Here is a 15,429-nt window from a genome sequence, read left to right as displayed (position 1 = left end):
ATAAAATCAGACTTTACATTACGGAATTTTACAAAGGGTGTATCTCGGAAACTATTCATCGGACGAGGTTCAAAAAAATCTCATTTTAAAGACAATTTTATAAGCTTCCACATAATTTCTAAACATTTTTCACCTCAGACAAATCAGAAGTAAGTTATTTACAAAAATGTACGCAGAAACACGTATAATAAAGATTTTTCAGCTGTATCTCAGTAATTATATATTAGCCGTATACAAACCATTAGAAGACCAAAATGCAGGGAATTTAATAATCTTTCGTTTTGATGATAACTATTTTTGGCGTAGGAGTAGCCGTATATAAGGTATTACCGATATACTAACGAGGAAACATTCTCATTTTCAAAATATTCACAAGTCAAAATGCCTTTAAAAAATGATATCTCCGGAACTAGCGATCGTACGACACTCAATAAAAACCCATTTTGTAGGTAATTAAATACTCTTTCGATCTTGTTATGTGCGTTTTGCACGTAGATGTATCCAAATTTGAGATATTCGCGAAGATAGAACAAATTTACGTAACGCTCGAAAATAAGAAGTCACTTAAAAGAAATCTATCTCGAGAACTATTGGTCGTACGAAGTATTTTTCAGGCTGCGCGAAATGGCGTGTAAACTTTCCTTGTTGTTGACAATTTAGGATCGATACAAAAATTAGTTAATTTTCATTTCGCGCGGCCTGAAAAATGCGCTATAATTACTTATTTAAATATTAACAACATTACGAAGAATATCACTACGTCGACTAGCCAACAGAGGTCTATAGTTACTCATTTCAATTCTCGCAAGTGCCGAATTATATGAGTGATTGTTTATATAAAACTTCTTTCTAACATCTCCCCAAGGCGTCTAAGGTAGGTTTCCATTACATTGCCTTACTGATGAGTCCAGTAGTGGAAACCGGGACGAAACGCCAACTTGTGATATTTTTCGTAATATGAAGAATAAAAAATATTAAGATCCAATTTATTTACGGAATTTTAAATTATCATCTTTATATTCAATTTGAATTAATCAAATATTATTCGATGATATTATAATGCTACTGTAGTATTTATGCGTTATATGTCTGATGTATCAGCGCGCATTTAAAGGGGGGGCTACATATGTAGTATATAAAAATTCACACATACTTATTACTAGCATCTTGATCCAGCTTAGACCGTTATTGGCGTGTAAACTTTCCTTGTTGTTGACAATTTACGGTCGATACAAAAATTAGTTAATAATTTTTTAAATTTTGTCTCATTTTTAAAAAAAAGAGTACAATAAGTGAAAAGTAAGAGTACACTGTTTTTCGACATCGAAAAGAGTACATGTACTCTTTAAAGAGTACGGTTGGTAACCCTACTCATATACGCACTACTACACACATACCTCGCCATCTTGTTGTTCCCATCATGGCCGAAACCAGAAATCCGGCCGGCCTCAGTTCTCTCGACTGTTTTTGACAAAGTTAGCGATCTAGTATAGTATAGACATCTGTGAGATGGATCCTTTTACAGGAATGTTACTAAGTGTGGTTAATTGTAACTGAATATATTGATATTCAGATTTATTTAACGATGACGATTCTGATGATGTGTGTAATTAATTTAACACTTTTATACATCGTTTGTATCGTCCAGTTCACACTTCGACACACTTCGACCGTTCAAAATAATTGGGTAAAAACGTGACGTCACGCAACGCTCGTAAACACCTCACACAGAGCGATAGCTCCAGCATTCTGAACGCACCCCTGTAGTGTCTCCTACGCCCAGTACGCGCGTATTGTATACCGAAGGTTTCATATTCCATGTTTATGCACTAAATTTTGCTACCGCATTGCACGTAGTCTTTCTTCACAAGAGAAGTAAAATTTGAACTCGGCAGCCATCACATTTAGCATTTTGAACATAATACATACATAAATACAAGCTACAAGCTCACTGATATGATCTCATCTTCTCTTCAGTGTGTTTTTTAAAATGCTACAGATAATTTCAATATTTGAAAATAAATATATGCAGTCACATAATGTATACTTCTGAGCGATAAACATCATCAGCTGCTATCGACAAAACGAATCATTTATCATGTCTCTTTTATTGGTAAACTATAATATCATGCAGGCTGTGTTCTGATGTCAGTGCTGAAAATCTATAGTGCATGTAACGTATACTACAGAGTTTAGATTTTTCAGTACCGACAGTGAATGTCGAAACGCAGCCGTTCTTGTACGAGAGCATTTCAGCAAGATATACATATATCGACACAGGAATCGTTTTGTCTTCGTTCGATATTGAATGAAAAACAGAAACATAATGACTCCTATGTCTTTTATTGGAAAGTTCCCATTATAAGCTGGACAAATCACCTTCTGTTGAGTTCCGGCGGTAAGACACTCCAATCCTCAGTATCGTAGTAAGGCCACATGGTGTGTGATAATATTAAATAGATAAGAAGAAACTTGGCTTACAGCCAAATAAAACGTGCACCGTACAAAAATCAGCCCATGTATCAAACAGAGTACAGTTGCGTGATCAGTTTTGTACATTCTTTATCACTATTATAATAAAGCATCGAGACAAGGTGTGGGCATTATCTCTTATCTCGGTGACTATCTTGATATCAGGCATTCACACTTACACAAATCCAAATCCTAGTGAGATCTGATAAATTATTTTACGACATGTTGCGAGTTCACTTAAATCAAAATACGCGCGTAACAGAATCGCAACGAACTTCAGTTCCTATTTCTTGTACTAATTCAATTGTTTGTTTATTTCTCCTGACAACCAAAAAGGATCGTTTCAAGTTGTCACGAATATTTTCTCGAGTAAAATAGATTTCATACAGTGAAAATTACAAAAGTTATTGTGGCCGAAGAGCGAGTTATTCATCCTTCAGGGGTATCGATTATGAAACTTTTTTCCTAGGATGAAAAGTGAAAAGTGAAAAATTTTTCCATTAACTTCAATGATAAAATATTTCACTTTTCACTTTTCATCCTAGGGAAATAGTTTCATAATCGATACCCAGATCTAGATAGTACTCGTCTACCAACCTTGGAAAGTTGGCTTGTTGGTTTAGACGATCTGAAGGATTTTCGGCACACGTTCTCAAATGGTATCAATAACGATACACGGCACATACGCATTCCTTTTTCTCAAGCCGGCTAAGCCAGACATGTTACATAAAACTGTTCTGGACGGAAGCGTATATTCTTTCATATGACTACCAAAAACCTTTATAGAAAGATATTTTACAGTATTTATGTTAAGTCCTCTCATTTAGTAAGTCATTTACATGCAACGTTTCAAGACGTACACTTCTCAATTAAACGTACATACTCAAGTTATATTTACAACAAAGAAGGCGCAATTATTGTTTGTCTTGATTCAATTAGTTATATCTTTCGTTCTCAATGATTATACATTGTCTTTCATATTGTGAGATGATTTCATTCATAAACTAAAACGATTGTGTTGATTAGAAAACTGAAATATATGAGATTTATGATATATTTCTTTCAATGAATATTTCAAACTGAGATAATTTTTCTTGCAAGGATCCTTGTAAAACTTATGATATTTTTCTTATATATCTGCTCGTGACATCTTTCTTGAATTTAATCAAACATCAAGATGTTTTATTGCTTAATTAATTTTATTATTTCCAGGTTAATTGAACTTATGTAAACATAAATTTGTTTTATTGTTTTAATATTTTATCTTTTTCAGATTAACATTTCAGTGAAATATTCATGACTGATTGTAATACATACATCTATTACTTACAAAATTTATAAGATAATGTTAAATTATATCAAGTAAGAATTATACTCTAAGACGAATTGCGTTAATTACACTTTTCATTATATTTCCTTATATTGTGATTTGAATTTATGCAGTATGCAAAATTTATATTCTGTATTTATTAAATATTATTCTCAACTTGACCGGCGTATATAATATCTTCTCGCTATCGAACACGACAGCATATTCTAAAAGATTTTTTAAAAATAAAGAAGTAAACATTCTATCCTACCTCCTGTGCAATTTTACTATACATTTATTCTATGTATATCTAAAAGGAAATAAATAATGTATATTCGATTAAAAAGAAATTTTTTATTCATAAAAACACTGTACATATGCGATATATCACAAATATGCAGTGCATTAATATCGCAGTGTATTATAAATATTTATATATTAATATAAATTACCAAAGAATAGAGATGTGTCACAGCTAAGATAAGGAATTGTCGTCTTGATTACGAGGCGGCCGTATATCACTGTTTCTTTTGACGCAATCCACCAACCAATGTATGCCTTCGTCTACTCCATCCCTTTTTCAGATGATGAACCGTTATTTTATGTAATAAAAGATTACTATTAGCTTTTATATATGTATACGCACGCACGCACGCACATATACGCACACACATACAGTGTCCCAATAACTATTATCATCTGAAGTATCTCCAAACCCCTATATACAGGGTTCTACAGAAAAACTTGTAGAACCAAAATTGCATGGTATGTACGAAGGGGGCTATTATATGATGGCGATAATAATTTTTTACTACAGATGGAAGCGCTTTGAAGAACTTTTCAAGATCAATTTCGTTTTTCCAAATAGAATAATTACAAGAATTTTATTTTATGTAGTATGATTCTTCTAATTACACTGCATATAAAAAGTATTAAGGTAAAAGTTTAAAAAACCAATAATTTACGAGATATTTTATACTTTATGCTGATACATATTGACATAAAATGCGAATTTTGATAATCATACTTTAATTCTTTATTTTATGTATAGACTAATGAGAGATAAATTTATTTAATGTAAAAAAAAGACATAATTACTTTAAAAAGAATATGTGAACAAAAATGGTTAATATTTTTAAATAAGCAATTATAAATTTTCTTTAAACCAATTGATACATTTCATTATTTTAGTCATAAAAGAATTAATATACGCAGGGTTGGCAAGTAACACGTTATTTGCAACGTCGTTACCGTTACAAATTACTTTTTTCGGTAATGAATAGATAGGTAACGGCGTTACATTTTTTTCGGAGTAACATTTTCATGATAAGTAGCTACATTTTAGGGGTAATCATGGTGTAATAAGAAAGGTGAGACATTCCCGTGGATGCGCAGTAGTACAGTAGTATACGGCTTCGACCAATCACGTTTGGGTCAAAATGCACCCGCAAAATTTAAATACACAAATAATAACATATAATTAAAATGTATTTCTATTTAAGATTAAATGTAAAAATATATAGAATTAATGTTGGCCTAAACAATGGCGAGGCAGGTCGTATTCAAATTTTGCGGGTGCATTTGGACCCAAATATGATTGGTTATACCACCGTCATTATGCGCAATGTCTCGCCTTGTCTTATTACACCATGGGGGTAATGATAACAATTTCACTAGTTACTTTTATCATTACTTTATTTCTAGCCACGTAAAAGTTTTTGTCGTAACTAGAACTATAGGAAACAATTAAAGATGCGACGTTAAAGGAACAAATCTGATTGGCTCTTTTAATCACGTAATCACGACGCCTTTCTTCACATTGTATTCACAGTTCACACGTATAGGCTGCGTTCCGTTTCACGCATTATGCGCATGATGTATTATTTTATCTTTTTTAAATATTCGATTAACAACAAGGATAAAATGATGCATACGCACTATGCGTGAAACGGAACGCACCTATAGGCTAACGTACAGCATGTAGACTGTATAGTAATGAGACCAGCGCGCGAGATCACGTGAGATTCTACCCTAATAAATATGAATATATATGTATATATCGTATAATAATATTATATATTACGCTGAGAAAAAAATGCTGTTGATTCAATTAAAATCTATATCACGGGCTGTCACTAACATAAGTAATTAATTCATGTATATTTTTATTGATACAAAAACTTTGATTATTAAAACAATAATCAAAACCTTTGTATCAATAAAAATATACATGAATTAATTACTTATGTTAGTGACAGCCCGCGATATAGATTTTAATTGAATCAACAACATTTTTTTCTTAGTGTATAAATTAATAATTATATGTACCTTTACACACGCACGCACGCACACAAATAAACGTTGTCTTGTTCCTGTTTCTTATATCCGTAATATACGTATTAATTTTTGCATCTCCTCTCTCTGAGCGAACCGCTTATCGCGACTCGTATAATTCCGGCGAGCTAATCCGCACGGAAGTTAGAGTGTTTCATTATTATATAATGAATAGTTTTTGAAGATAAGATTCGTTTTTCGAGAAAATTTAACTTGCTTCATTTTTATGAAAAATCTTTCAATTATATGCGTGCACACATGCACTTACGCGCCCACACACAAACATACATGTATATTAAATCATCAGCACCACCAAACGAGAGAGAAATAGTTTTTATATAAAATCCCGAAAAATTAAATAAATCGATACACCCTATCGAATATTTTCTATTTCCAATTTTGAATGGAAAGAAAATGGGCTATTCAAATCACAGTCAACGTTTTAAGATGGAACGTGACTTTTATTATTACGGATTTAGATTCGGGAAAATATAAGAAACATTTATTTCTCAATAAATTTTTTTTAAGAATGCTTCTATTGACCTTGAAATAAATGAAAAACAAACTTCAACTACTCTTAGTATAACCCACAACTAACCACATATAATTACCATATGTAATGTAACATGTCATTTTTGAAATTCCTAATAAAATGTATCCTTGTTTTCAAATAGATGACACAGATGATTTGAACATACTATTATATATAATATACATATACACAAATAAACAATTAAAATGTTTTTTATTTGTCTAATGTAATAAAGTGTAAATTCAAAGTGCTATACATGCATACGTACGCGCGTGCGCACGCATACAGCACTAAGCATTATATGAATAATAAATAAATAAACAAAGGAATTAGAAAAAAGCATATACCACAACGGTGAATGGAATTTGCGAGAATATAATGTATTTCGTAGAATGTTAAACCAAAATTTTTATTATAATAGCATATACCACAACGGTGAATGGAATTTGCGAGAATATAATGTATTTCGTAGAATGTTAAACCGAAATTTTTATTATAATATTAGTAAACGATTCGGCCTTTAATCTAACCATCATCGGTAAACGAAGAAATTAATTTTTAATATATTACGAAGAATATTACTTAATTCTGGCGTTTCGTCCCAGTTTCCACTACTGGACTCATCAGTAAGACATTGTAGTGGAAGCCTACCTTATACGCCTGCAAGAGTTATTCAATCGAGATTCTATATAAAGAGATATACGCGTATTAAGGGGATGCTGGAGTGTCCTGTTTTATCATTAATTACTTAGTTAAAAACTCGTTTCTCTTAATTGCATTTACGGATAGAAAAATCCTTTTGCATAATTAAAGTATCGACAACAATGAATTGCGCTAGCTACATTTCAATACGAAAAATGGAAAAAAATTTACAGTTTCGTTATCGGCTTCTCACATAATGTGTCGAGTCGACTGCAGAAGCCGATAACGAAACTGTAAGTTTTTAATTTTCTTCCGTTTTTCGTATTGAAATGTAGTTAGCGCAATTCATTGTTGTCGATACTTTAATTATGCAGAAGGATTTTTCCATCCGTAAATGCAATTAAGAGAAACGAGTCTTTAACTAACAATAAGTAATGATAAAACAGGACACTACAGCATCCCCTTAATTGCATACGGATGGAAAAATCCTTCTGCATAATTAAAGTATCGACAAAAACGGAGGGTGCTAGCTACATTTCAATACGAAAAACGGAAAAAAATTAAAAATTTCCAGTTTCGTTATCGGTTTTTACAGTCTTATGCTTCTCAGCATAACAGTTCCGCGATATTTCGATAGCGGCGCTGTCACGAAAAGTACATCGCTGGATTAATAGAAATGATCGACTTGTCAGTCTTGTCATCCGTAACAAAAAGGTTAGCATATCAACGAAATTTACGGATACTCATTCCTCTTATACTAAAGCTTGTAGCTCGTTTCTGCAAGCATAGGATTGTTCTCTCAGGTTTTCTGACGTTCGCTAGCTACATCCTGTGAATGTGCAAGGTCTAAAACTTTTATATGCAGCACATAATGGCCGTTTTCCGCAAAGCGCATATGCGCGCATTCCCCTATAGTATACGTGACGCTCACTATATAAAATGCGTGCATATTGCGTGCATATGCGCTTTGTGGAACGCAGCCAATGTGTTGAGTCGACTGCAGAAGCCGATAACGAAACTGTAAATTTTTTTTCCGTTTTTCGTATTGAAATGTAGCTAGCACCCTCCGTTTTTATCGATATTTTAATTATGCAGAAGGATTTTTCCATCTGTAAATGCAATTAAGAGAAACGAGTCTTTAACTAAGTAATGATAAAACAGGGACACTCTAGCATCCCCTTAAAGCACTTGCGAGAATTTGCGAATATCGATAGACCTCTGATGGCGGATCGACGTAGTAATATTCTTCGCAATATATTAAAGATCAATTTCTTCGTTCTCTTTTCTTTCGTTTTCTTTTTCAATTCCTTTGTTTATTATTAAACCACATTAAACTTATATTATTGTTTATATCTACACGAGCATTAAGGGTTGGATTATACTGGCCGTAATCTGTTAACTTATGCCGTAATCTGTAAAAATTGACCAATTATAATCGATTATTCCCCTCTCATTCGACTGTGATTGGTCAATTTTTACAGATTACGGCATAAGTTAACAGATTACGGCTAGTATAATCCAACCCTTAACATGTGTCTTCAGTCACTCATTTAGAGTTGCGGTTTGGGGGTATAAGTTCGGTGCGTATAAGTTAGGGGGGAGTTGGGGGTAATACATATATTACTATAGATAAATTTGCGTAGAATATTACTACGTCGACCCGCCATCAGAGGTCTATCGATATTCGCAAATTCTCGCAAGTGCTTTAATACGAGTATATCTCTTTATATAGAATCTCGATTGAATAACTCTTGCAGGCGTATAAGGTAGGCTTCCACTACAATGCCTTACTGGTGAGTCCAGTGGAAGCTGGGACGAAACGCCAGAATTAAGTAATATTCTTCGCAATATATTAAAAATTAATTTTTTCGTTTACCGATGATGGTCATATTAAAGGCCGAATCGTTTACTAATAATAAAAATTTCGGTTTAACATTCTACGAAATACATTATATTCTCGCAAATTCCATCCAGCGTCGTGGTATATGCTCTTTTCTAATTCCTTTGTTTATTACTAAACCACATTAAACTTATATTATTGTTAATAAATAAATAATAAATATATAATTAATAATATAAATAATAAAGTGCTATTTTGCTTACCCATTAAGAGCCGATACAGGCATCACCATGCAATCTCTTCTACCAATTAAGTGAGCATTTTGATTGAATATTGGTTTCACTTCTCTGACACCCATACAATCAGGTACATCCTGCTTATTTGCCAGTACCAATAATGGTACGCCAATTAAATGCTCAGATGATATCACCTTATCTTAAAAAAAGGCAAGTATAATGCACATATTTTTACCGTTTGCGCAACATACAGGATAATTCAAAATAAACTTCTGTCCTTGAAATGTTATATTCCTGACTTAATTCTAAGACAATTTTTTCCTTTGCCGAAATTTTGTCCGAAGCTTAGTTTTCAAATTATAACAAAATAAAGTTAGCAAATTACGGGACGCGTAGAAAAGGTGGGTAGGGGCGATGGAACTCACCGTCCGAACCGGGCGGGACCCTCATGTCTTGCTGCGATCAGTCGATTGCTACATACGATAACGTTACACATACAATCGCATTCTCTTTCGCGCGTGCGCGCACGCATGCACACACACAACGCACACAATTACCTCGTAAAAATTCGATGACTTCGTATTGTTGTAGATTCTTCAGAGAGACGGATGATTTTCCATTTCGATGGATCACTTCCAACTCCATAAACATATAATTTATGTCAGGGAATGGAAGTAACTCGTTACTTGTAACGAAGTTACAGTTACAAGTTACTTTTTTGGTAACTGCATTACTTTCTTTTTTTTGATAACTGTAACGGGGGGGAGGGTAACGTAGTTACATTTTTTGGTAAAAATGTAGATTAGGGGAGCCTCCTCCAATGACCTTGACCTTGACATATGTTGTCAAGGTCATGATCCTGAGTGACCTTGAGGAAGTTTTAACCGTCGGACCTAACTCGTTAAAAAGTTATTAACAAAAAAAGTTTCAAAATTAACGTATTATTTCTGCTATACATGTACGATATGAAGTACTATTCTACACCTTTCCCTGTTCAGAAACGTTGAACTTTCCACGAGAAGTAACTTTCACCCCCCCCTCCCCCTGCACAGGGGCACACAACTTCTATGATTGTACTGTTGCTATGATAGTACTGTCGGGGCAGACCTCTGTGACGGTGTGGGTGCGGGGGGGTGGCCGAAGGCCGCCCCCTTGCACCCGCCCGCGCGCGCGCGCGCGCGCGCGCGTGTGTGTGTGTGTGTGTGTGTTCCATTCGTTATATAACGATTATGAGTCTATTACTTGATATTTTACATACACACGTACCGCACACGCACCCGCACACGCACACGCGCCTTCGGCCACCCCCCCGCACCCACACCGTCGACAGAGGTCTATCCCGACAGTACTATCATAGCAACAGTACAATCGTAGAAGTCGTGTGCCCCTGTGCAGGGGGGGGGGGGGGGGGTGAAAGTTATTTCGCGTGGAAAGTTTAACATTTCTGAACAGGGAAAGATGTAGAATAGTGATTCATAAATGGTAAGAAGTGTACCTCTTGTATTCATTTTGATTGCATTTATTCTTGGTCTGTTATATTGTGTGTGTGCGTGCGTGGGTGCGTGCGTGTAAAAATAGTACTTGTTATAATACATATGTGGCAGAAATGATACATTAATACGTATAATTTTCCAGAAATGATACGTTAATTTTGAAACTTTTTTTATTAATAACTTTTTAACGAGTTAGGTCCGACGGTTAAAACTTCCTCAAGGTCACTCAGGGTAATGACCTTGACAACATATGTCAAGGTCAAGGTCATTGGGGGAGGCTCCCCTAATCTACATTTTTACCCATTTTTTGAATAACGGTAACGAAATTTACAGTTACTTTTATCATTACTCTGCATACGAGTAGACACGTTATTCCGTTATATAACAATTATATATTATTAATTATGACAGCTATAAATGTGGTTGTAGGACATTGAGTGTTTTTATTTAATACAGGCGTACAAGCTACATTTAGTTTAACTTAATCTAAACATCGTACACATTTTGTTCTAATTGAGCTGTGTATAAAAGCTTTACTCTGTACATTTTTGTGTACATTTATGTTGAGCAATTGGAAAACACCTCTTTTTGCAAAACTTCTGTTATATATTTTAATTATAGCGTTATAAATTTCTTTCTATCAAAATATTTAGTTTACAAGTTAAAAGTATATATTAAGTAAAAATATAGCTGTATTATTTATAATAAAGAGATTATGCTACTGCTAAAACCGCATGAAACCGTTACTGGAGATCTCTACCGACGGCAACTGATGCGCTTGAGCCGTGCATTGAAGCAAAAACGGTCGGAATACTTCGAAAGACACGATAAAGTCATCTTGCTGCACGACAATGCTCGCCCACACGTTGCAAAACCGGTAAAAACATACCTGGAAACACTTAAATGGGAAGTGCTACCGCACCCGCCGTATTCTCCTGATATTGCACCTAGCGACTACCACTTGTTTCGATCATTAGCTCATGGCTTGTGCGAGCAGAAGTTCACATCTTACGAAGATTGTACAAAATGGCTCGATTCCTGGATTTCATCTAAAGACGAACAATTCTTCCGACGCGGTATTCATTCACTGCCCGAAAGATGGTCAAAAGTAGTAGAAAGTGATGGGAAGTACTTTGATTAATGTATTTTTTAATGTTCATGTGAAATAAATAACATACTTTCATAATAAAAACGCTACGAATTAATTCCAACACCTAATACATTATTTCAGGAATTATTTTGCACTTCTATCTTCTATGATATGTGATACATCGGACATACATGTATGTATATCTCAGTTTGCTGCATATTTTACAAATTTTACAGAATTATGTTAAAAAAAAAAACTAAAAAATAAAGTGTCAATGTTATACATGCTATATATATATTGCTTTTATTAACGTTTAAAGAAAAAATACTGCAAAAGTACATTTTCAGACTGATTTTTAAAAAGTAACAGAAAAGTAACGGAAAGTTACCTTTCGAGTAACGGTAACTGTAACGAGTTACTTTTAAAAAGCGATAATTAGTAACGGTAACTGGTTACTTTTTTTACTCGGTAACACGTCTGCCTAGCTGGCCCCACCACTTAACCGAATCTTAATTTAAAAAATTGTATAATGCGCTTATATATCCGCAAATAAAAATTTTTGCGCTCATTCCGATTAGCTAAAAAAAAATTTTTTGTGGGGGGCTGAGTAGGCATTGATTGTGTTTGTAGCGCTGCACTGTCAAAATGCGAACGTGTGATTAGTTGAAATCCATTGATGACAGCAAATTCAATACAAATTGTACCGTACTCAGTACTACAAATATCTCAAAGGATAATTGGATCGATTAATAAGGATAAAGAAATCTATGCTTCGAAGTATTCATAGTAGCAGAGAAAAACCTGAGTGGACATCGTAACCTTTTTCATGTACCAAATCTCATAGGATAATGTCCACGTTTTTGTGGTTCTTTTCCGTACTATTACGTTGGTTAGACAAAGATAAATAATCAACTTTGATGGTTCGTCCTTGTCTAACCCACGTAATAGTATGGAAAAGAACCACAAAATGTGGACATTACCTTATGAGATTTGGTACATGTAAAAGGCCAGGATGTCCACTTTCAGATTTCTCTCTTATAGTAGACCAGCTACAAAACCACGAAAAAAAATTAATTTCATACGACACTACATGAAATGTAAGAAATAATTGGATTCATTTTGGAAAAAATCATGACATTTCATTCGAAGTCATCGAATCTTTATGAGGTAATTAATTTTGTTCGTGCGTGTGCGTGCGCACGTGTGTATGTGAGAGAGAGACAGAGAAAGAGAGAGAATGTGATTGCATGTAGGTATATACGCGCCACAGTGTGTAATCGGCTGATCGCAGCGAGATGCAAGGGTCCCGCCCGGATCGGACAGTGAGTTGCGTCGCCCCTGCCTATCTTCTCTACACATCTCGTAATTCGCTAAATTTATCTTGTTATAATGTGAAAACTAAACTTCGGACCACGCACTTTTTATATGAAAAAAACGTTTTCAGTCAATTTACTTGAATTTTTTATATATTTTAGTTCTTGTATCCCTAATGAAATCTCAAGTTACAGGGCATTTCTATGTCTAGTTTCTGAATTAAAAATATTTGAAAGTCTCTTATATGAAGTCTGTTTGTACGTTTGCCTACACAAGTTTGCACTTGTGTACCTATCTATATATGTAACACACACAGACCTCTATATATACTACTAGACTGCTAATTTGTTTTAAAAAGTGGACCCCAATTTCGATTGTGAATTATACGCATGCGTCAAGAACCGCACCGCGTGATCCGTGCGATACATGCGCATACATTAGCACGCTCATACGTATTTTAACAATTAACCTGGGTAAATATTGTAACATTGAAAATGACCTGATCGGAGTAGAAACATTTGTTGTATAGTAGCTACATTATATTTAAATTAAAGTTTTAGTTTTGTTATGTTATCGGCTCTTTGCCCTTTATTATTTTACTTTGATAAATATACTTTAAGTTAACTAATAATTCTTACTGAATAAAACTCAGCTTATCAATACTTTATGTATTGTAACGTTGGAAATGTATTGTAATGTTGGAAAGGCACACTTTGCTAGCATCGTAATTGAAAATGGTTTTTAAATTGTGGTACATATGCTGTAATAATAGGTAAATGTTAAGAAAAGCCCCTTCATCACAACTTTTAATAAAAATATACAATCGATGAGTTTTTGCATGAAACGAAGGAATCTGGCAGAAAAAAGTTCGCTCTGCCTCGCGAACCGAGATATTAAGTATTAAAGCGAATTTATTTTTAAAATAAAATGAATTTCGTAGCTATGACAGATGTACTAACCTACATGGCTATCAACTTTAACGCTTAATATCTCGATTCGCGAAGCAGAGCGACACTTTTCTTTGCCAGATTCTTTCGTTTCATGCAAAACCACATCAATTGAGTATATTTTTATCAAAAGTTAAGGTGAAGAGGGTCTTCTTAACATTTACCATACCTACGGCTACAATACGGCTACTCGCAATATCGCAATCAGCGCAGGACATAGCCAGTTAGGGCTATGGCAGAGAACGAGACGTAACATGCGTAGTGGTAACGTAAGGTAAAGCAGAGAAAAACGTAGCTGTAGTAGTAGTAGTGACTGCGGCAGCACTGGCAGTCACTACTACGACAGCTACGTTTTTCTCTGCCTTACCTTCCGTTACGACTACGCATGTTACGTCTCGTTCTCTGCCATAGCCCTTACATTCCTTCGGTGTAGTTCGTGACGCATGCGCAGGATCATTATAAATTTTAGGGTTCACTTTATACAAGCTTGTATTAAGGGAGTTAGCAGTCTAGTAGTATATAACTCACTCAGTCCTGGGCCTGACATAATAGATGGCGCACTAATAACAAATCCATATGATTTTTAGAAAGTACTAAACCTTCAAATATATATACGTATCAAAATTTTAGCTTAATTGGACCTTTACTTTACAAGTTACAGTGGTTTAAGTGACGCTACTTTTGTCGAATTTGGGCGACCAGAGCGTTCAGCATCATTTGTATTTTTACCGCGTTTAAAATCAGCATATCACCTCTTCGAGCGATGTAAATCGCATTTGCGTACAATTTTTAGTCCGTCCCGTAGAATACCGCAAAGGCTCTAGCAGGTTAAGAAGGGGTCAATCGGCCCCCAAACGGATTATGACCAGCATGTCACCAAAAAGTTCATTGACCCGAAAAAAAAATTTGGAGAAATTTTTAATTCTGTACACCACCCCTTTTCGGAGATATTGCCTTATGAAGTATTTTCATATTTTATTTTTGTCACGAGACCTATCAAATACAATTTTATTAAAAAAATTTGGGCATACAAAACGTATCAAAAGGTATTTGAAAATATTTTTTGCGAGATGTTCCAACCTAACCATAATTTTTAAAAAATTCCTGAAAATTTATAAGTGACCCCCTTTTGTTAGTTTATGATTGGCAACCTCGCAAAAATTCAAAAACATGTATTTTTAAACTTATTTTCACCCTGAATTTTTTCAGAATTTTTTGAA

The 15,429-nt window shown here is 34.4% G+C and overlaps 1 protein-coding gene across 1 annotated transcript in view; it reads right to left on the bottom strand.

Annotated features, from left to right (window-relative positions):
* Nucleotides 1-4,200: 4,200 nt before the first annotated feature.
* Nucleotides 4,201-15,429, bottom strand: part of Arfrp1 (ADP-ribosylation factor related protein 1) — a gene marked incomplete at its 5' end in the record, with an annotated part of 19,478 nt that continues 8,249 nt past the window's right edge. The window contains 2 exons of the mRNA XM_018549803.1: nucleotides 4,201-4,356; nucleotides 9,393-9,564. Coding sequence (XP_018405305.1) covers nucleotides 4,257-4,356; nucleotides 9,393-9,564 — 272 coding nt within the window. The remainder of the gene's footprint in view (nucleotides 4,357-9,392; nucleotides 9,565-15,429) is intronic.

Source organism: Cyphomyrmex costatus, unplaced genomic scaffold (genome assembly GCF_001594065.2).
Source record: "Cyphomyrmex costatus isolate MS0001 unplaced genomic scaffold, Ccosl1.0 scaffold9, whole genome shotgun sequence".
NCBI classification, from domain to species: domain Eukaryota; kingdom Metazoa; phylum Arthropoda; class Insecta; order Hymenoptera; family Formicidae; genus Cyphomyrmex; species Cyphomyrmex costatus.
The sequence above is the reverse complement of the archived record's forward strand: the minus strand, read 5'-3'. Positions and strand labels throughout refer to the sequence as shown.